General features: G+C 45.1%; 1 protein-coding gene across 31 annotated transcripts in view; it reads right to left on the bottom strand.

Moving 5' to 3' along the window:
- The window catches only part of epb41l2 (erythrocyte membrane protein band 4.1 like 2), a 270,752-nt gene that overhangs the window by 147,242 nt on the left and 101,052 nt on the right, over positions 1 to 22,458 (bottom strand). For 30 of the 31 annotated variants that reach the window (XM_038799837.1, XM_038799828.1, XM_038799836.1 and 27 more), the window contains 2 exons: positions 14,656 to 15,176; positions 251 to 478 (listed from right to left, as the gene is read on the bottom strand). In XM_038799837.1, coding sequence (XP_038655765.1) covers positions 251 to 478; positions 14,656 to 15,162 — 735 coding nt within the window. In that variant the 5' untranslated portion in view covers positions 15,163 to 15,176. The remainder of the gene's footprint in view (positions 1 to 250; positions 479 to 14,655; positions 15,177 to 22,458) is intronic. The other variant, XM_038799827.1, reaches the window with a different exon arrangement.

Genomic DNA, 22,458 nt, shown 5'->3' on the forward strand with positions numbered 1-22,458 from the left:
TTTCATGTCCATTTCCACTGCATAAGGAAAATACTGTAATGAGTTATAATCAAAACATTTAAAAGTTTATTACTCACATTCTAGGATAACTTGGAATTGAGCATATTAAATAACCTGTCATTAGGAGTAGGTACTCCAAACTCTGATAATCAAGTCTAATGACATTCAATCGAAGTGCATATGTTGTCAGTATTAATCACATAGTTACTTTGTTTAATGTCATATTAACGTTTAATAAAATTCCCCTTACCTCAAGTTCATATGTGGACTCTGAACCATCCAACATAAGTATCTTGCACTGCACAATCTTAATCTTTTTGGGGATTTTCAGAGGTGATTTTTTACTTGCATCTTCATCTTTCTGAAGGTCTTCTTCTTTGTTACTCCCCTCCTTTATCTCTTCTGTTATCACCTCCGCATTATTTACCTCTGCGTCCTTTTCCAAAGTTTCAACAATTTTTTCCTCTTCTTTAACTGGCTGAAAAAGTGGATTTAAGTTTGAATTTATTTCAATTAATTTCAAGGTATGAATATCGGATTCAGTTAATTTAAAAATGTTAGTTTGCTGACGAGGTCAGCATTCTCTGCTTCAAAACTAAAGTAGTCATGGTATTTTCTATTCCTGTAACTATAGAGTCCATCAATTCCATTTTGCAAGTCCAACTGGCAGCAGTATGGTAGTCAAATTTCACCCAGAAAATTTGCAATCAGCATTGATTTTAATTTATTCTATGACCATACCCCATGGAATGCACAATGCAGTGGTACAAGTTTCTAGAAAATTCTGGGTCAATTGCCTCACCGAATGTAAGGAATGTCACACAAATCTACCGCCTTACAAAATAACATAATCATCAAGACTTCTTGTGGGCAATGTCACAGGAAATCAAGTATGTAACATGTTAAAAATATTGTCTATTAAGTAATTCTGGATTGCCACAAAGACAATCTCCCAAGTCTGTGGCTTACACTCTTGTTTAAGATTCTGTTGGTTTTCAATACTTGGTGAGTTCAAGGGAGTTTTAGTTGGTTACCTCTATTTCCCAACTGGTTGCACTCTTCAAGACCTGCCTATCTTTGAAGAGTTTCTTCGCGAGAACCCCTTGCCACCATCTACCCAATCTTAAGCAATCATTGTCTGATTGCTGCACCATTCATCTTTTCCACTCTTTGACACTGCTCTGCATTCTCTGCCATGTCTTCAGAGGCTGGCTTCTCCATGGAGTGCAGAGTCCCTCAGATAACTCCACTGCAGCGCTGTAGAGTCGGAGGAAAATACAAGATACATCCACTTTTTAAATGCCACTTGCCATATAATAAGTTTAAATGTCCAGTGTGAATGGTCGGGTGGGTGAATATTAGTGAACAGGCAAGTGGGTAGGGTGGAAATTGGGCGAGTGGCAGCTGGGCCGGGGATAGTTGGGTCAGATTGGGAAGGGTGGGATAGGGCAGTGAGTGTGAAAGCGGTCAGCTCTATAGTTACTCAGGTGTCAAACTAGGATTTTTCTGAGTAACATTTCCTGGGTAACTATCTGGGTCAGAACTTCTAACTCAGAGTGGAGACTTTCTTGGAGAGCCCTGGGGAGCAGCTGAAACTTCCCAGGGAATTCCCATGGAGGTCAGCTCACGGGACCTGCGTAGGTTCACAATATGCATTGTGGGGCTTGCCTCCAGTCTCCAACGATCCAAAGACCTTCATGATCGATGATGAATGACACACCTCGATGACATCGCTTGGCTATGGGATACAGGACAATTCAGGATGATATACTGCAATAACTTGCAAATAAAAAACATTGTAATGCATCTTTTGGAAGAGGAATCAGATAAAAATGGACAATGATCCAAAGAATGAGCTATTAGAATTTCCCAAGGAATGGAATGGCAAAAGGTTTTAGCACCATCCCCAACTTAGCAGAAAACATTACCCTTCATGAACACCACTCCACTGAAACGGAATCATGACTTGGCACAGTGCAGTTCCTTTATCCCACCAAGAAAATCAACTGGCCGTAGTCCAGTACTCGCATGCGTCTAGCCATCATTGTCCCCTCTAACTTCTCTTGTTTCTCTTGAACTAAATGGCTTGCTTGGCCATTTCAGAAGGTATAGAAGAGTCAACTACATTTGTGGATCAGGAGTAGGTCAGACCAGGTAAGGACAACAGATTGCCTTTGCAAAAGAACATTAGCGACCCAGATGTGTTTTTGCAACAATGGTATCATGGTCATCGTTAAAATTTTAATTCAGATTTTAACTGAATTAAAATTTTACTACCTGCCGTAGTGGCAGGCAGTCGGAACCATCTGAAGTTTGCGATTTATATCATAGTTTCAAGTGGTCCCCATTGCATGGCAATTGTCCAATGGACGTTTGTATCTCTGGGCAATTACTGTGCAATATTTTTGTGGGGGAGGTTTTTGGGGGGGGGGGGGATGAAGCAGGAAGCATATTTTGGGTGTACACGTCACAGTATGACACCCAGAGTTCAGATGTTATAGGCCTTTTAAACTATTCTTCTACCGGAAGTTGCTGTTGTCGATGCTGATCTGAGCAGGTTGTAATTCCCTTAGCTGTGGTTGATACAGCACTTTTGTTTCTTTACTGTTATCTAATAGTAAGACGACAGACATTTTCTGCCACAGATGAACAGTTTACAATGAGCTGCATTGCTTCCTCCCTGTGAGCCAGAGGACACAAATGTCAGTAATCAGCTCCGTGATAAGCAGCTGTGTGGTTTTGCTGTGTCAGTAATTGTCACAAGGGAAAAGATCCACATTCATTCCGTTTAGTTAATTGGTTATGATATCAGATAAATGTGTCAGTTGAGCATTAATTTTGTTCTAAAACATTGTTTTTCAGAATAAGACCACAAATACTGTTAGTTAAAAACTGAATGAATTAATTAATAAGCTACATGTGCAAATTAATTCAACCAAGTAGTACTGAGAAACAGGAATTATATTTTCTGATGATGAGATCAGCTTGCAACATGAAAATATTTTTCATCTTCATGCCTTAGAGATACCATGAGGGGAACCTGTTGTATACAGGTCTATGATATGACTAAAAAGAAATAATGAAAGTGAAAATAATGTTGAGGTCTTTTTTTTTTAAAATGGCTTGATAGAACTGCGCTAACACTTTCACATAATTATATATTTAAGCCTCTAGATGTCTCTATTCAACCACAGCATCTTTCCATTGGGTGTAAATATCTGTTCCTTATTTTTCTTGACAATACGTTTTGTCTCATGTTTAGCGATGTTGTGATGCATCTTTTACCGGTCTGCTTATTTGTATCTATGCCTTCTTGAAATCTTCCCATTACCCTCATGACTTGTAAATTAGCAAATTCCAAAATTACATTCACTATGCCCAAGTCAAAATCAACGATATAGAGTGAGAAATGTTATCTCTGCGTTGAACCTGCGCGGAGGGCTTTAAACTAAACAAAAGGTGGTGAGAGATCAAGCTTGGGTCGATGCAGCAAGACAAGGAGGTAAGTGTCAAGGTAGGAGAGCACAATAGTAGCATGGGAAAAGAGTGTAATAGAATGGCAGGAAGGAACAGAGGGGGAAAAAAAACAAGAATACACCAACAGTCAAGACTAATGTTACAAAGATAAAAAAAGACAAAACATAAAGCTATATGAATGTGTGTAACATTCATAAGAAAGTAAATAAATTGATTGTGCATATTGAAGTAAATAAATATGATCCGATCGTCACCCTCCACAGCACCTCACACCACAGTCTCTCCACCAGCGCCACCCCAGCTCATCTTCCCATTTAGCCTTAACTCCCTCTAAAGACGCCCTATCCTCCTCCAACACTCTCCCAAAGAATCACGAGACAACCCACCTCCTCCCGCCCCATCCAATAACGAGGAGGGCAGTACTACCGGAAAGGTCAGACAGACCTTCTTCAGAAAGTCCCACACTTGCATGTGCCTGAAACCCTCCCTTCGCGGCACCCCTAACTTTGCCCCCAACTCTTCCAGCCTTGCAAGCCACCCTTCTAGGAACAAATCCTTCATTTCCACCACTCCGTGCTCCTCCCATCCCCAAAACCTCGCATCCAACCTCCTAGGCTCAAACTCATGCTTCCCCCTAATCAGCATCAACATCTACCCCGTACCCAACTTAAAGTCCTGTTGAAACTGTCACCATATTTCCAGCGGGCGACTACCACCGGACTCCACAGCACAAACGACAGAGGAGCATTGCCAATGCCCGGGACCCCTTACAAAACCCTGCCTCCATCATTCCCAACAAAGCCTCCATCTCCCTACTCCAGCCCCTGCACCGTCTCAGCATTCGCCACCCAGTAATACTACAACAAATTCAGAAGGGCCAGGCCCCAACTGTCGCCCTCTCTGGAGCACAGTCCTCCAAATCCTTGCTACCTTACCTGCCCACACAAACAATAAAATCAGTCTCCCAAACCCCATAGAAAATATCTTTGGCAAAAACAGCGGCAAACACTGAAACAAGAATAAACAACGTTCATCTTAACCCACCTGCTCCTGTCCTGGCAACAATGGGGGAAGGCTGTGCAGGGTAGGTGGATTGGCTACGCTAAACTGTCCCTTAATTGGCAAAAAAAAAAGGCGACTTCCGGTTGCGGCTATGCGGAGCTAAGCCGCACATTCGGCAGCTCCCGCCAGGAACGGACTTTTGGGCTCTTTTGAGGGCCCCCAGCGGTACTTGCTCGACGGTTCCGACGTGGGAAGGTGTCTGCAGCGGATCCCCAGTGGTCTATGGTCGTGATCAGGAGCGGGGCCAGCAGAATAGCGGTGGCAGCGCCTAAGAAAAAGCGGGGGAAGAGAATCAAGATGGCGGCCGGCGGAAGCCTCGAGGAATGGAGGCAGTGGGCGCAGGTGCAGCAGGAGACTCTCCAGCGCTGTTTTCAGGAGCTCAAAGTGGAGCTGCTGGACTCGCTGAAGGCGAATACGGACAAGCTGATGGCGACGCAGACAGCCCAGGGGGTGGTGATCCGGGAGCTCCGACAACAAGCCTCTGAAAGAGAGGATGAGGCCGCGGCCCTCGCGGTAAAGGTGAAGAAGCACGAGGCACTCCACAAGAAGTGGCAGGAGCGATTCGAGGAGATGGAGAACCGGTCGAGGCGGAAAAACTTGCGGATTCTGGGCCTCACGGAGGGGTAAGAAGGGTCAAACCTGGGGGCCTATGTGGTCGTTTTTTTGAACTCGCTGATGGGAGCTGCGTCCTTCCAGGGGCCCCTGGAGCTGGAGGGGGCCCACAGAATACTGGCCAGGAGGCCCAAACCGAATGAGCCGCCACGGGCGGTGCTGGTGCGGTTCCACCGGTTTGTTGACCGAGAGTGCGTGCTTAGGTGGGCCAAGAAGGAGCGGAGCAGCAAGTGGGAGAACACGGTAGTGCAGATCCACCAGGACTGGAGTGCGGAGGAGGCCAAGCGGAGGGCCGGGTACAACCGGACGAAGGCGGTGCTCCACAGAAAGAGTGTGAAGTTTGGCATGTTACAGCCGGCGCGTCTGTGGGTCACCTACAAGGACCGGCACTTTTATTTTGAGTCCCCAGAGGAGGCGTGGGCCTTTGTGCAGGCCGAGAAGTTGGACTCTGACTGAGGGTCGGGGGTTTGTAAAGAACTGTGTTAACTTTTGGTGGGAAGGGTCTCTGTTTTATGCTGTTTCATGCTGTTTTAAGCTGGTTGTGTGTTGTTTCTAGGGTAGGGGGATGCTGTCTTTTTTTCTGGGGGCGGGGTCGGGCAGAGGGAAAGCGCGGGCCTTTCTTCTGTTTCCCGCGCTGAGGGTGGATGGGGGCAGGGCCGGAGCTGAGAAGCGCGGGCATTTTTCCCGCGCAAGAGCGGGAGGGGGAGGAGGAGGGTCTGCTGATGGGTGTGGGGGAGGAGAAGTAGCCCCACATTGGGAGGGGTTAGAGGAGTGGCGGGAGCTGCCGGGGTCAGCACGTGGGGAACGGGCCGAGCGAGGGACGCTGGCCTGGGGCGGGCGGGGGACGGGTTATGGCTAGTCAGCAGGGGAGGGGGGCAGGGAGCCCTCTGATCCGGCTGATAACTTGGAATGTGAGGGGGTTGAATGGGCCGGTCAAACGGGCCCGGGTGTTTACGCACCTGAAGGGGCTGAATGCGGACGTGGCTATGCTCCAGGAGACGGACCTGAAGGTGGACCAGGTTAGACTGAGGAAGGGCTGGGTAGGCCAGGTGTTTCATTTGGGGCTGGATGCAAAAAATCGGGGGGGTGGTGATTCTGGTGGGAAAAAGGGTGTTGTTTGAGGTATCAAAGGTGGTGGCTGACAGTGGAGGGAGGTATGTGATGGTGAGCGGCAAGTTGCAAGGGGAGCGGGTGGTGCTGGTGAATGTCTATGCCCCAAATTGGGACGATGCAGGTTTTATGCGGCACATGTTGGGCCGCATTCCGGATCTATTGACGGGGGGCTTGATACTGGGGGGGGGGGGGACTTTAACATGGTGCTGGATCCCCCATTGGATCGATCCATGTCCAGGACGGGCAGGAGACCCGCGGCGGCTAAGGTGTTGAGGGGGTTTATGGACCAGATGGGAGGGGTGGATCCGTGGAGGTTCGCGAGGCCGAGGGCCAGGGAGTATTCATTTTTTTCCCACATGCATAAAGCCTATTCCCGGATAGATTTTTTTGTCCTGAGCAGGGGGCTGATTTCGAGGGTGGAGGATGCCGAATATTCGGCCATAGTCATTTCGGACCACGCCCCGCACTGGGTAGACCGTGGGCTGGGGGAGGAGAGGGACCAGCGCCCGCCCTGGCGCCTGGAGGTGGGACTGCTGGCAGATGAGAAGGTGGGCGGGCGGGTTCGGGGGTGTATCAAGAGGTACTTAGAGGCCAATGATAATGGGGAAGTCCGGGTGGGGACGGTTTGAGAAGCATTGAAGGCGGTGGTTAGAGGGAGTTGATTTCCATCCGAGCCCATAGAGAGAGGGGAGAGCAAAGAGAGAGGGGAGAGGTTGGTGGGGGAGATGGTGAGGGTGGACAGAAGATCCGGAGGAGGGACTGTTGAGGGAGCGACGTAACCTTCAGGCCAGGTTCGACTTGCTGACCACCGGAAAGGCGGACGCTCAGTGGAGGAAGGCACAGGGAGCAGTGTACAAATATGGGGAGAAGGAGAGTAGGATGCTGGCGCAACAGCTTCATGACGCGGCCAGGGAGATTAATGGAGTGACGGATAGGGGAGGCAATGTGGTGTGAAGGGGGGTGGACATTAATGGGGTCTTCAGGGACTTTTATGGGGAATTGTACCGGTCCGAGCCCCCGGTGGAGTGGGATGGGTATGGGGTGCTTTTTGGACAGGCTGAGATTTCCGAAGGTGGAGGAGGGACAGGTGGAGGGGCTGGGGGCGCCGATTGAGCTGGAGAGGCTGGTCAAAAGGATAGGTAGCATGCAGTCGGGGAAGGCGCCGGGGCCGGATGGGTTTCCGGTCGATATTCATAAAATGTATGCAGACCTGCTCGGCCCCCTGTTGGTTAGGACCTTTAACGAGGCAAGGGAGGGGGGGGGCTTTGCCCCCGACTCTGTCACGGGCGCTGATTTCCTTGATCCTTAAACGGGACAAGGACCCCCTGCAGTGTGGATCATATAGGCCGATCTCGTTGCTAAATGTAGATGCCAAGCTGTTGGCGAAGATCTTGGCCACAAGGATAGAGGACTGTGTGCGGGGGGTCATTCATGAGAACCAGACGGGGTTTGTGAAGGGAAGGCAGCTGAACACCAATATACGTAGGCTTCTGAATTTTATCATGATGCCGGCGGTAGAAGGGGAGGCGGAGATAGTGGTAGCAATAGACGCGGAGAAGGCCTTTGATAGGGTTGAGTGGGGGTACTTGTGGGAGGTGCTGGAAAGGTTTGGGTTCGGGGAGGGGTTTGTCAGCTGGGTGAGGCTGTTATATGAGGTCCCGATGGCGAGCCATGAATAGGAGGAGATCGGAGTACTTTCGGTTGTACCGGGGGACGAGACAGGGGTGTCCCCTGTCCCCCTTGCTCTTTGTGTTGGCAATTGAGCCCCTGGCCATGAGGGAGTCGAGGAATTGGAGGGGTCTGGTGCGGGGTGGGGAGGAGCACCGAGTGTCATTATACGCAGATGACTTGTTGCTATATGTGGCGAACCCAGAGAGGGGAATGCCGGAGGTGATAACGATCCTTAGGGAATTTGGGGGCTTTTCTGGGTACAAGCTCAACCTGGGTAAGAGTGAGCTGTTCGTCGTGCACCCAGGGGGATCAAGAGGAGGGGATTGGTAAGCTCCCACTGAAAAGGGCAGGGAGGAGCTTTCGGTACCTGGGAGTCCAGGTGGTTAGCTAGGAGCTGGGGGGGCCCTACACAAACTTAACCTCACAAGGCTGGTGGAGCAAATGGAGGAGGAGTTTAAAAGATGGGACATGTTGCCGCTGTCGCTGGCGGGCAGGGTGCAGTCAGTCAAGATGACGGTGCTCCCGAGGTTTTTGTTCCTGTTCCAGTGCCTCCCCATCCTTATGCCGAAGGCTTTTTTTAAGGAGGGTCAACAGGAGTATTACGGGATTTGTATGGGACTCCGAGGGCGAGAAGGGTGTTTTTGGAGCGGGGCAGGGATGGGGGGGGGCTGGCATTGCCCAACCTCTGTGGGTACTGTTGGGCTGCCAACGCAGCGATGGTGCGTAAGTGGGTAATGGACGGGGCAGGGGCAGCATGGAAGAGGATGGAGATGGCGTCCTGCATGGACACGGCGCCGCTGCCGCTCCCTCCAACGAGGTATACCACGAGCCCAGTGGTGGCGGCTACCCTCAAATTCTGGGGGCAATGGAGACGGCATGGGAGGAGTGGGGGGCTCGATGGAGTCCCCGATACGGGGGAACCACCGGTTTGTTCCGGGGAGCATCGATGGTGGGTTTCTTGGCTGGCATAGGGTAGCTATTAGGCTGTTGAGGGACCTGTTTGTGGATGGGAAGTTTGCGAGCCTGGGTGAGTTAGAGGGCAAGTTTGGGCTCCCCCCGGGGAACATGTTTAGGTACATGCAGGTTAGGGCGTTTGCCAGGCGGCAGGTGGAGGGGTTCCCTCTGCTGCCCCCACATGGGGTACGGGACAGGGTGCTCTCGGACGTGTACCGTGTCATGCAGGAGGTGGATGAGGCCTCGGTGGGGGAGCTGAAGGGTAAATGGGAAGAGGAGCTAGGTGAGGAGATTGAGGGGGGGATGTGGGCGGATGCCCTGGAGTGTGTGAATTTCTCGTCTTCCTGCTTAGCCTCATCCAGTTCAAGGTGCTGCATAGGGCCCACATGTCTGGGACGAGGATGAGTAGGTTTTTTGGGGGCGAAGACAGGTGTGCTAGGTGCTCGGGGAGCCCAGCGAACCACGCCCATATGTTTTGGGCATGCCCAGCGCTGGGAGAGTTCTAGAAGGGGGTAGCAAGGACGGTGTCGAGGGTGGTAGGATCCAGGGTCAAGCCAGGCTGGGGACTCGCAATTTTTGGTGTTGCAGTGGAGCCGGGAGTGCAGGAGGCGAAAGAGGCCGGTGTTCTGGCCTTTGCATCCCTAGTAGCCCGGCGGAGGATTTTGCTTCAATGGAAGGATGCGAGGCCCCAAGCGTGGAGGCCTGGATCAATGATATGGCGGGGTTCATCAAACTGGAGATGGTGAAATTTGCCCTGAGGGGATCAGTACAGGGGTTCTTTAGGCGGTGTCAGCCAGAAATGTGTATATGTGTTTGTTGAATATGCTGGGTGCTTATCTATTTCTTCTTTTTGTAGTTACTGGGGGGGGGGGTTGGTCTTGGAGGTTAATGTGTTATTTCTTTTTGTTGTTGTTAATACGCTTTTCTTGCTGTTATTTTATGTTTTCGATATGTTTTTGAAAATCTTAATAAAAATTATTTTTTTTTTAAATTGGCGAAAAAATAATTGGGTACTCTAAACTTATGAAAGTTTTTTTAAAATAAGGGAAAGCTATCCCACCTCAGCATATCTGCCTTAACCCTTCAACTCTTGAAGTTCAGCTTACAGAGCCGACAATGGCTTTGAGATGAGGGGAGCAAAAGCATGGTAAATAGATTTGCAGATGGCACAAAAATAGGTAGGAAAGTACATTGTGAAGAGTACATTAGAAGAATGTAGATGAAATAGATAGGTTGAGGGTGGGCAAAAATCTGGCAGATGGAGTACGTGGGAAAATGTGAAGTTGTTCACTTTGCCACGAAGAATAAAAAGGCAGAGTATTGCTTCAAAGGCAAATGACTGCAGAATTGAGGTGCAGAGGAATCTAAGTATTCTAGTCCATGAGTCACAAAAAGTTAGTATGTAGGTTCAGCAAGTAATTAAGGCAGTGAATAGAATGATAAATTTTATTAGGAGAGGAATAAGTATATAATGCCTCAGGCATACAGGGCATCGATGAGAGCACATTGTGAACAGTTTTGGTCTCCTTATTTAAGGATGGATGTAAAGGATAGATGTAAATGCATTGGAGGAAGTTTGCTGCAGGTTTACTAGATTGATACCTGGAAGGACCAGGTTGTCTTATGAGAGTTGAGAGTTGCATTGATTGCAGTGTACAAGATCCTCAATGGTCTTGACAAGATGGACATGGAAAAGATGTTTCCTCTTGTAGGGGAGTCCATAACTAGATGTTGCCCATTTAGGACAGGAGACAACATTTTTTTTTAAAATGAGGGCTGAGAGACTTTGGAACAGTCTGCCTCAGAAGGCGGTGGAGGTGGGATCATTCAATATTTTGGGGACAAAGGTAGATCAATTCTTGGTTATTGGGGACAGATGGGAATGTGGAAGTTGAAACAAACAGGTCAGCCATGATCTTATAGAATCACGGAACAGGATAGAGGGGCCAAATGACCTATTTATGCTTCTATTTTGTATGTTCTACCCATGAAGTACAATTCATGCTAAAGGAGTTATATAAATGTTATATTATTGGAAGAAACCAGAAACTTTTGATCCGCAGTTTCTAAAGCTCTCTGATACTTGGCATTTATAGACTAGAACAGTACAGCACAGAACAGGCCCTTCGGCCCTCGATGTTGTGCCGAGCAATGATCACCCTACTCAAACCCACGTATCCACCCTATACCCGTAACCCAACAACTCCCCCCCCCCCTTAACCTTACTATTAGGACACTACGGGCAATTTAGCATGGCCAATCCACCTAACCTTACTTAATGTCTCGCGTAGACAGATTAATATTGATTGATTACCTTTTTTGGTTCATTTTGTATTATCTGGCCATCAGGATGGTAAAAGGCAAACCTGATGGACCGTAATCTTCATTATCCAGCAATTCCTATGGTCCGATCACAATAATTAAGAGTAGGCCATTCAGCCCCTCTAGCCTGCTCCATCATTCCAAAAGATCATGAGTGATCTGATTGTGTCATCAACTTCATTTACCTATCCCCTCCCCTCCTTAATCCTCGACTCGCTTGTCGATCATAAATTTAACTCGATCTGCAACAGAGTGAATGACTCAGCCTCCGCTTCTCTCTGGGGAAGAGAATTCCACAGACCAACAACCTTCAGACAACAAAATTCTCCTCAGTCTTAACTGGGCTTCCCTAATTTTTAAACTGTGTACCCAAGTTCTGGACTTCCCGAAGGGGAAACAGCCCGTCAGCATCCTTTTGTTTCTGCTTTAGCTGTATCAGCATTGCAGACTAATATCTGCAGTCTGGCAACATTTACATGGGCAGCGATAGCGAACAAAGCATGACCTGCTGAGATGGTAGTCCTGATAATTAAAACTTTGAAATCATAATAATCCAAAGATGATCTTGAAGATTTCAAGTGATGGGGCTGTGAATATTTCCTTTGGCAGCTTATTCTATTGTGCGTTTGTCCTTGGGAAGAAAGATTGCTGATACATAGTTGTGGAAACAAATGGTCTTCGTAATTTTGTATGGATGGCTACCTCATCTTCTGTCACTGCCAGACAACAGCCACTTGTTTCTGTCAATTCCCACAGTCTATTCCCTAATTTATGGAACATGGTCAAGTCTACTTTTCTCCCTCGTTGGCTGTAGCTGATTCCCATTCCAAATCTTTGATCAAGGATGTGACACTGTATTTCCCATACAGATCGTGGATTATTTCATATTTTTTTCTGTCTCTTCCCATAGAATCATAGAACCGCTACAGTGCAGAAGGACGCCATTTGGCCTATTGAATCTGCAGACCCTTTGAAAGAGCACCCTATCGCGATCCACTCCCTGCCCTATCCCCATAACCCCACATACCTGCAATCCTGGATACTAAGGGGCAATTTTATCATGGTCAAACCACCTAACGTGCACATCTTTGAACTGTGAGAAGAAACCGTATCACCCGGAGGAAACCCACGCAGACTCGGGGAGAAAGTGCAGACTCCACACAGTCACCCAAAGCCGGAATTGAACCTGGGTCTCTGGCGCTCTGAGTCAGCAGTGTTAACCACTGTGCCGCCATGTAAGGTTGCCACACAACCTATTCAATTTTTTCTCATAAGATAGCCCCTTCATCCCATGAAAGAATAAACATTCTCTGAACTACTTCAAAGGCAATTATAGACTTTCTTAAGAAAGGAGACTACAACTCTACACAGTACTCCAGAAACAGTCTAAGACCATGTACAGTTGTAGCAACACTTCCCTACTTTATACTAGATTTCCCTTGCAATAAACACCAACATTCTATTTGCCTTCCTAATCACTTTCTGTATCTGCAGACTAACTTTTTTGCGATTCCTGCACCAGGACAACCAGGTCCTTCTGTACCAGTTTCCTGAAGTTTCTGTCCATTTAAATATTATACTGCCTTTCTATACTTCCTGTCAAAGTGGGCAAGTGGTTTGTACTCCATCTACCAAAGTGATGCACATTCACTTGACCTATCTAAATCCTTTTGCAGACAACTCATTGTTTTGCCCATCTTTGCGCCATCAACATATTTAACTACCAAATATTCGGTCCCTTCATTTAAGTCATGATATTGATTGTAAATAGTTGAGGCCCTAGCACTCGTCTATGTGCACTCCACTGGCTACAGCTTGCCAATCCAGAATGACCCCTTTATCCCCACTCTGTTTCCTGTTCGTTAGCCAATCCTCTATTCCATACTAATGTCACTTTGTGTAGTAACATTAACTGCCTTTTTAAAATCCAACTGCATCTCATCTACAGGTTCACGTTTATCCATCTTGCTTGTTACATCTACAAATAACTCGTCAAATTTTATTTCCCTTTCACAAAACCATGCCAGCTCCGCCTGATTGCGTTGAGATTGTCTCAGTACCCCGATGTAGCCTCTTTAATAATAGATTTGAGCATTTTCCTCATGAAAGATGAATGTGAATTCTATCGTGTTATGATCACAATTGCCATGAGGTTATTTAACTATGAGGTCAGTGACCAATCCTGTTCTATTGCACATTACTAGGTCTAGAATAACCTGTTCCCTAGATGGCATGAGAACATACTCTTTAAAAAATTGTACCAAACACACTCTATGAACACATTTTCCAGGCATTCTATTGTGCAATGAAGATTAAAATCATCCATGATTATTGCAGTACTTTTCTTTGAAGCCCCCCATTATTTATTCATGAATACTCTGTCCAGCAGCACAGTGGTTAGCACTGTTGCTTCACAGCACCAGGGTCCCAGGTTCAATTCTTTGGGGAGTTTACAGGTTCTCCCCGTGTCTGCGTAGGTTTCCTCCAGGCGCTCCGGTTTCATCCCACAAGTCCTCAAAGATGTGGTCTTATTGGACATTCAGAATCTCCCCGAGCGTACCCGAACAGACGCCGGAGTGCGGCGAGTAGGGGATTTTCCACAGTAACTTCATTGCAGTGTTAATGTAAGCCTACTTGTGACAATAATAAAGATTATTACTATAGTGGAGTTGCTGTTAAGGAACCTGTGACCTGCTTCTACAAGTGACTTCTTACCTCAGCTATTTCTTAACTCTGTCCAAACTAATTCTATACCTTAATCATCTGAACTAAGGTAATCTTTCACTACTGCACCAATGCCATCCTTAACTAACAGAGCTACCCCACCATCTTTTCCTACTTCTGTTCCTCCACAATGTCAAATGCCCTTGGATGTTTAGTTCCTAGCCTTGGTCGCCTGGTAACCACATATCTCAAACTGCTGTGGGGTCATACATAAGCATTTTTTTAAAAAAGTAAGAGTAAATTTACATTTTTTCCCCAATTAAGCGGCAATTTTAGTATAGCCATTTCACCTACCCTGAACATCTTTTTCGGTTGTGCGGGTGAATATTTATATAAACATTGGAAATAAAAAGCAGGTCCATCAGCATTTGAAATAAGATTAGTTTTTACCAAATTAAAATAATTTGGTTACTAAAATATTGAAATGTCTTTTTCCTTTTCCGATGCTATAAGGAACTGCTGTGTATTTTCAGCATTTCCATTCTTCATTGACATTTACAGAATTTGGTGACATTATCTCAATATTACATTGAGCAATGTAATAAATGATATAATCATTTCATCCTGCAGAATTTATATTTTCATTAGGAAATTATTTTTTAGAATGGTTGGAAGAGATTACAGTTGGCCTGGGACTTGTTATATTAAAGCCGGTAGTGAAATTGTTATATTAAAATCAGTAGTAAAATTTGATGTGCAATAATAGAGCATTTACTGTACCTGTGTCTCTGTAATGTTTGCTGAATGCTGCTCCCTCAGTTCATCTATCTTAGTCTGTTCTTCCACCTTCTCCTCTTTTTCCACTTCATTTTCTGATGTAGTCTTTCCCAGCTCTGACTGTTCTTTCTCTGCTGGATCCTCATCTTCAGCTTGATCTTGAACATCCTTCTCAACGTCCTTCTCTTCTGTAGTCTCCACCTGAAGAAATGGTTTTTGCTTTTTAAGCCATCCAGGTAAAAAACGTGACAGTCCTTTACCACCTGACTGCTCCTTTTTGTCACTATTAGAAGGGCTAGCTTGGGTACTTGTACTTGAAGTTGGCGAATTTAATTCTTGTTCTTTCAGAGGCTGGTCTGCACATATTGGCTCTTCACCTTCCTTGATATCACTCTGTTGTTCTTGATTTATACTGGCAGGCTCATCAGAATCTGCGGTTTCAGAATGATTCTGTTCATTTTGTTCTGGCTCTTCCTTTACTTCAATTACAGATCCAACTTCAGTCGTCATGATCAAAACCTAAACTGGAATTTAAAAACAGTATAATTTCACATCAAGTTATAATGAGAATTTTCACCAAACTAAAACACACTTGATCCATTTAAAACAGAACAAAATTTCAATTATTTTCTTAAAAGCATTTACAATTTGGAGTCTTCAGATTTCATTTCAAGTTTCAGCCTTGCTTGCACATTTAACTAACCTCAAATTCAAGGCTACTTGTTAAAAAGCATTCATACAAAAGATAGTTCTCCCATCGAAGCTATATAATGTGCTTCTCATCCCAGCCAAATACATACAGCACTTCCTCACAGGGAGGCAGAAGAGCTACAGAAAGTCAAAGTTCAGTGAATTTGTTTCAAATTAGTATGGTCATGCACAGTGAAGGCATGCCCCTGTCATCACTTTAAACTTGGATGGTGGTCGTACAGAAGCTTCTGAAACTTTTAAGTGGACAAGACAGCTGCCAAGGATCAGACGACTATTGCAAATTCAACACAGACCACAGCAAGCTTCTGGGAAAATCCGCTTTGAATCACTCTAGATGGGGAACTCCCCCTTCCATGGACATTCCCAGATAACACCCCTCTGTCGAATTCATGCATGCCATTGTTCGTAGTTTACTCAGAATCAATGGACATCAAGATTCTGTGTCTCCAAGTTCGCAATTCAGCAAGCGAGTAATCTACAAGTGGGTGTGACAACCCATCATCTAACATCAATAGTACTGAAAAGGTTTTCAGTTTGAAGCCATTCCAGGTAATCTACAAGTGGGTGTGACAACCCATCATCTACATCAATAGTACTGAAAAGGTTTTCAGTTTGAAGCCATTATAGGTGAAAAATAGCATGTTAATGAAACTGGTTACTATTATCTGAAGATCCAGAAAGACCTGGGCACTCTGCAGGGAACCGTAAAAAACAGCAGCTGCAGGAAAAGACCGTCATATTTGTGTTTAGTAATCTTCCCAGCATAATTCCTAAATCTAAGTTCACTTGTAAAGCAATTGGACCTCCTGATATGAAAACCGTAAGTGCCTAACTTTATGACCTGAACATTCATCTCTTTTGAGGTAATCCGGAATTATCCTGATATTCAACTTTAGCTGTTTGAATTCATCAAATTTTACTACTGATTTTAATATAACAATTTCACTACCGGCTTTAACATAACAAGTCCCAGCTATTCGCCTGTAACATACATGAACTATTTCTTTGTTTACAACTTATAAAAGTTTACTATTCGAACTGTACTTTTTCTCGAACATGTGTGTGTGACACTCTCACTCAGTGGCTGGCATTGCATTTAGACTTTAGGGGTAAATAAGTGAATAAATAATGCTCTTTATTTAAACACATGAAAGTTTGCTGCTTTATTTAAATTGATACAACACTCCTGTGGCTAAGAAACACACATCTTCCTTTCAAAAACCACACTGATCATTGAAAATAAGGGAAAAGGTACAAGGGTTTCAGTTCACTCCTGACCATGTCCATAACAGTAGGGTATTTTCTACCAGTTTCCCTAAACATTTCAGTCCAAATAGCTGTCCCATCAATGTGGTCCATGTATTCAGCTTTATCAAGTCATTTTAAGCCAGGCATGACTGCACAACACTATGATCCAAATTATCGATCTAATAGTCACGTGCAAGGGCATTGTGGATTATGCAGGCAAAACAATATATGCATGATGTTATGCAAGAACATAGGCACTCAATAAAAACTAGGTCTCATGCCTCTGATGACTGAAATGGATTACAAAACTATTCCATCAGGGAATACAAAAACGTACATCCTGCATGCCACATTGATAATTATGAAGACAGTGTTGTTTTCCAGCTCCTGTCACAGAAACTACGATATCAAGAGTATTTTGTCATCCTTGTTTCTGCTGCAGTCCAATAGGAAACTGGGCAGTCAACAAACATTTTGGTGAAACTGCTGTATGCCTAATGTGGCTTACATGTGCTCCATCATCACAGGATTAAATTAGAACATTTCAAACAAATTCACCTTTAATCAAGTTACTCATTACTGCAAATCATCCTTTCTATAACATACAGAATATTCCAACCCAGGGTACCCAAAGACAGGGCTTCCCAAACATGGAATCACATGATCTACAGCAGCAATGGCTGCCATGGAGCTCCAACTGACTGCTCATAGCTGAAAGACACCTTTAAATCCTCACTTTATTTTTAAATGGTGGGCGTGGCCTAAAAGATTGATTCCCGAGGCCTGAGCAACCAAAAAAAGTAAGCTACTAAATATATTTTGAAGAACGCTGGAAAACTGTCCTCCCATCCCCACTCCCTCCCTCTCAAGTGGCGGGGGGGGGGGGGGGGGGGGTCATAACATTGTGAAGCCCCACAATCAGTGGGAAAAAGTTTGGGAAGGGTTGGCCGAAGATCTTGTCCAGGACTATTATGCTTTTACCTGACGTTCTCCAAAATTTCAGTGTAGGAGTTTCCCCAAGTGTATCATTGGTTCAAGGTAGTCCCTAATCTGAAGGCAACAGTATGGGTTGTGTTGGGTAGTGTTGAAAGCCATAATTTAGACCTGGTGGAGAATTGACCCAGTCTGCCAACTTCTTTCCTATGTGAAACTCCAAGTTGTTGCTGGAAATTTCCCATTATGAAGTGGAGTAAGAAAGCTAGCAGGTTCACTCTACTAGTTTTTCTGCAGGAGTTGCTGTGGCTATGTTGTACAGGAGAATTATTAGAGTGCCACAGGTTTTCCAACAGAACAGGAGCCATGTCATAACCTCCTCAGCGGTACTCCCAGGTAGCTGGGAGCTACATGTACTTGTGGTATTTTCACAATCACGAGCTGCAAGAAGCAGTAGTAAGTGGCGGGTACAATTTGGTCTTTTAAAAAGCATTTAGACAATTATGCGGGTAAGATGTGTATAGAGGGTATGGGCCAAATGAGATCAATTGGAACTAGCTTAGTGGTAAAAACTAGGCGGCATGAACAAGTTGGACCAAAGGGCCTGTTTCCATGCTGTAAACCTCTATGACTTGCATTCCTCCAGCAAATTAGAGATAAAAACTGTCTTAAAACATTGTCAACTTGGCTGGCAATACCTACATAGGCAGAGAAAGCAGGATCTTCATATTTTTTGCAGATTGCTGGAGCAACATTCAAGTTTAGAGTAATTGTTTTAGTCTGTAGGTGTATGTAAAGGGGAAGATAGAGGCAATAGGATAACAATATTTTTCTCTAAACATATTACATTTGCAAATAATTCAGGGAACATATTTTATTGTTCTGTTTAGTACTTATGTAAATCAATTTTAAGAACTTTGTTAGTGCTAACAAAAGGATTTTGGCAAAGATTGACTTGTTTTTTTTATAAAGTCCACAATATCCAATGTGCCTCTTGTAGAAGCATCCGTATTTTCAAGGCAAGGGTGGTCAAAGAGAAGACTGATGTGCATTTGTGGTAATCATACAAATTTTAAAAACAGGAACGAAAGAACAAAGCTGCCTCAAAACATTTCCCTAAAGCTACATGCGCTTGATGCCCGATTATCAAGATGGTCTGCTTCACCAGTGTAAAAACACTTTCATTAATCCCACAGCCCTTCGCAAAACATAGCATGCTTCATTGAACATTGAGCACATTCTTCTGTTGTAAGATATACAGACAGATTTTTAATCAATGAACAGTGTGTGCAAATGACTGTGGATGCCAGGTTCATCTCAGCTTTCAGATGAGATTTCAGCTCACTCAAGGATAATGCTCCCAAGCACCGCTCCAAGCGAAGCCTAGCTTTTGAACTAAACAGATGTCAATTTATAAAATTCTGGAACATGTTTTAATAAAACCCCAAAATTAGTTTGGTTCTTTCAAAGTCTATGGGAAAATGGCACAATAATAGTAGCACAATAGAATTATAATGCTTGTAACATTGCCATTCAGTAGCTGCCTTTAAATACCTTTTGATACAAGGCAACCTTCGAATCTTTCCAAAAATTAGGTCAATTTATATGCCGAGTGTAAAACATGAACTGCTAGTGTCGGTAGTCGCCATTTTGAATTGTGAAAAAACAAAACATAACACCATGACATGTTTTATAGTTAATAATACTACAGGGATACTTTTAACCACAATCAAAACATTTTAAAAACTGTCAAAATCATTGTTTTCAGCATCTAACAGAGTTAATCAAATTCAAGGAGTCACTTTGAATATGGAATCGTAATAAACATTCCATTCTTTGAGACGTGGCACTTGCAATTTCAGAATCAACAAATCATCTTCTTCTCCATCCAGGATATTTGAACAATCGGATGACAGTTTGTGCATTAATAGCATCCCACGCGTTAATGGAGGAAAGCATGCAAAACATTAAGTGCATTTTTAAGGCAAGGGTGTTCAACAGAGAAGATTTGCGTGCATTTGGCTCATCTGATTGTAAAGAGGAACGAAAGAATAAAGCTGTCTGAAAACATCTTAAAGCCCTATATTTAGGTTTGTATGCTTCAACATTGTATAAGCACTTCCATTTATCCCACAGTCCTACATAAAATGGAGGACACCTCATTGAACATTGAGCACATGAATTTGTTATACAAATACAGATTTTAATCAATGGACAGTGTGAAGGTGAACGGCTTGTTAAAGCACACATCTAAAGGTTGAGCTATGAATGTTAGATCTTCTGATATAGGTGCAATTTGGGTGCTATTGCTTCACAGGTGTCCCTTGATCTCATAATATGCCCCACACTGATAAGCTGTATTCTTTGCCAACGGGCCAACTATCCCACAAGTTGTCAATTCACAATTCAACTTTATCCTTATCCATTGAACCAGTGTCATGGACAGGCACAAAAGCTGCTCAGGAAACTTGTTTCATCATCATCGTTTTACATTTGAAAATTACCATAGGCTTTAATTTCATTCCAGCTGTAAGCTTGCAACATCGTGAATCTTGTTTCCTCATGTCCTATGGTTTTCACTGGAATTGTAAATTGAATATTTTACAGTCATAGAGATCTACATCTCAGTAGAGGCCCTTCAGTCCATCATGTCTGCACCAGTCAAAAACAACCACCTATTCTAATCCCATTGTCCAACGCTTGGCCCCATAGGGCCTTGGCATCGCAAGTGCACATCTAAATACATCTAAATACTTAAATGTTATGAGGGTCTCTGCCTCTGCCACCCTTTCAGGCAGTGAGTTCCAGACTCCAATCTGGGAAAACTTTTGCAACCAACCTCACATCCCCTCAAAACCTCCTGTCCCTTGCCTCAAGCCAAGCCCTCGGATCACTGATCCCTCTGCCAAGGGGAAAAGCTTCTTCCTGTCTAATATATCTATGCCCATCATAATTTTCTACATCTCAATCATGTGCCCCCTCAATCTCCTCTGCTCCAAGGAAAGCAACCCCAGTCTATCCAATCTCTCTTCACAGTTAAAACTCTCCAGTCCAGGCAACAACCGAGTAAATCTCCTCTCACCCTTTCCACTGCGATCACATCCCTCCCATAATGTGGATTCCAGAACTGCACACAATTATCTAGCTATGGCCTAACCAATGTTTTATACATTTCCAACATAACCTCCCTGCTCTTAAACTCTATTCCTTGTCAAATAAAGGAAAATATACCATATGCCTTCTTAACCAGTGTTGGGGCAGCAGGGTAGCATGGTGGTTAGCATAAATGCTTCACAGCTCCAGGGTCCCAGGTTCGATTCCCGGCTGGGTCACTGTGTGTGGAGTCTGCACGTCCTCCCCCTGTGTGCGTGGGTTTCCTCCGGGTGCTCCGGTTTCCTCCCACAGTCCAAAGATGTGCGGGTTAGGTGGATTGGCCATGCTAAATTGCCCGTAGTGTCCTAATGAAAGTAAGGTTAAGGGGGGTGTTGTTGGGTTACGGGTATAGGGTGGATACGTGGGTTTGAGTGGGGTGATCATGGCTCGGCACAACATTGAGGGCTGAAGGGCCTGTTCTGTGCTGTACTGTTCTATGTTCTATGTTCTATGTCTACCTTCCTGCTACCTTAAGGGGCCAGTGTACATGCACATCAAGATCCTCGGTGCTTCCAGGGTCCTATCGTTTATCATGTACTCCTTTTCCTTGTTTGTCCTGCCCAAGTGCATTACCTCACACTTATCCGGATTGAATTCCATTTGTCACTGAGCCCATCTGAGCAGCTTGTATATATCCTCCTGTAATCTAAGGCTATCCTCCTCACTATTTACCACCGTACCAATGTTCGTATCATCCACGAACTTACAGATCAACCTTCCAACATTTATGTCTGAATCATTTATATAAACCACAGACTGCAAGGGCCCCAAAAATTATCCCTGCGGGACCCCACTGCTGATAGGCTTCCTGTCAGAACACCCCTGCTTTCTGCCTCTCTGCCAATTCTGGATCCAATTTGTAAAATTTCCTTGGATCTCATGGCTCTTACCTTCGCTATTAGTCTAGTCGCCCACGCGAGAACTTCCCTGCTCTTAAATTTTTTGCCTCAGCTAATAAAGGCAAGTATGCCATATGCCTTCTGAATCACTGTATCCACCTACTCTGCTGCCTTAAGGGACCGCAAGTCCAGTAAATGCCTTTGGCATATCATTTAACAGGCTGAATGCAGTTGGAGGAGTCCAATCACTTGTAGGGTCAGGGGCATGATACACAAATCCAACACTGAAAGGGTGGCATCCACAGTGACCAAGACACATGTCAGGGAGGCCCAGTCAAAGGCAGCCATGTACCAGGGCTACCTGGATGTTGCTGAGGCATTCCAGAGCTTGGCCTAGTCACAAGGAACATGGCAGTGGGTGTCAATGGCATTGCCCAGGTGCTGGCACACCTGAGCCAGTCACAGAGGAATATGGTGCTCTGTGCTCCATGGCTGATGTATCGCCGCACGTGGGCCGACCGAGGGGAGTGTCTCTGGGATGGTTGAGGGTGTTGGAGTCAGCTGTGATGGAAAGGCACGTCACCGAATTGGTGCTCTGGGGTGTTGCAGGCTGGCGTTTGGGGGACTTGCTGTCTGGACCCACCTCATCATTCGACATGTCCTGGGGATGTCGTAAGATTAGAATGTGTTAATGGCAGAACAAAGGTGAGCAGTGTGTCAATGAGACTCAGTCCTGGTGTCAGCACCTAGCCTTTGAAATGGAGACAACGGCCCCTGATGCCAGTTTGTGCATTAATAGCATCCTATGATTTCATTCTACACTCTAGCTGCTGGGGATATTGAAATTAATGGACATTTCATTAACGTTGCTGATGTGACACAATGGGGTTTTTTTTTTGTTGCCACTATCTGATGAATCACT

This window comes from Scyliorhinus canicula, chromosome 6, assembly GCF_902713615.1.
Source record: "Scyliorhinus canicula chromosome 6, sScyCan1.1, whole genome shotgun sequence".
Classification (NCBI taxonomy): Eukaryota; Metazoa; Chordata; class Chondrichthyes; order Carcharhiniformes; family Scyliorhinidae; genus Scyliorhinus; species Scyliorhinus canicula.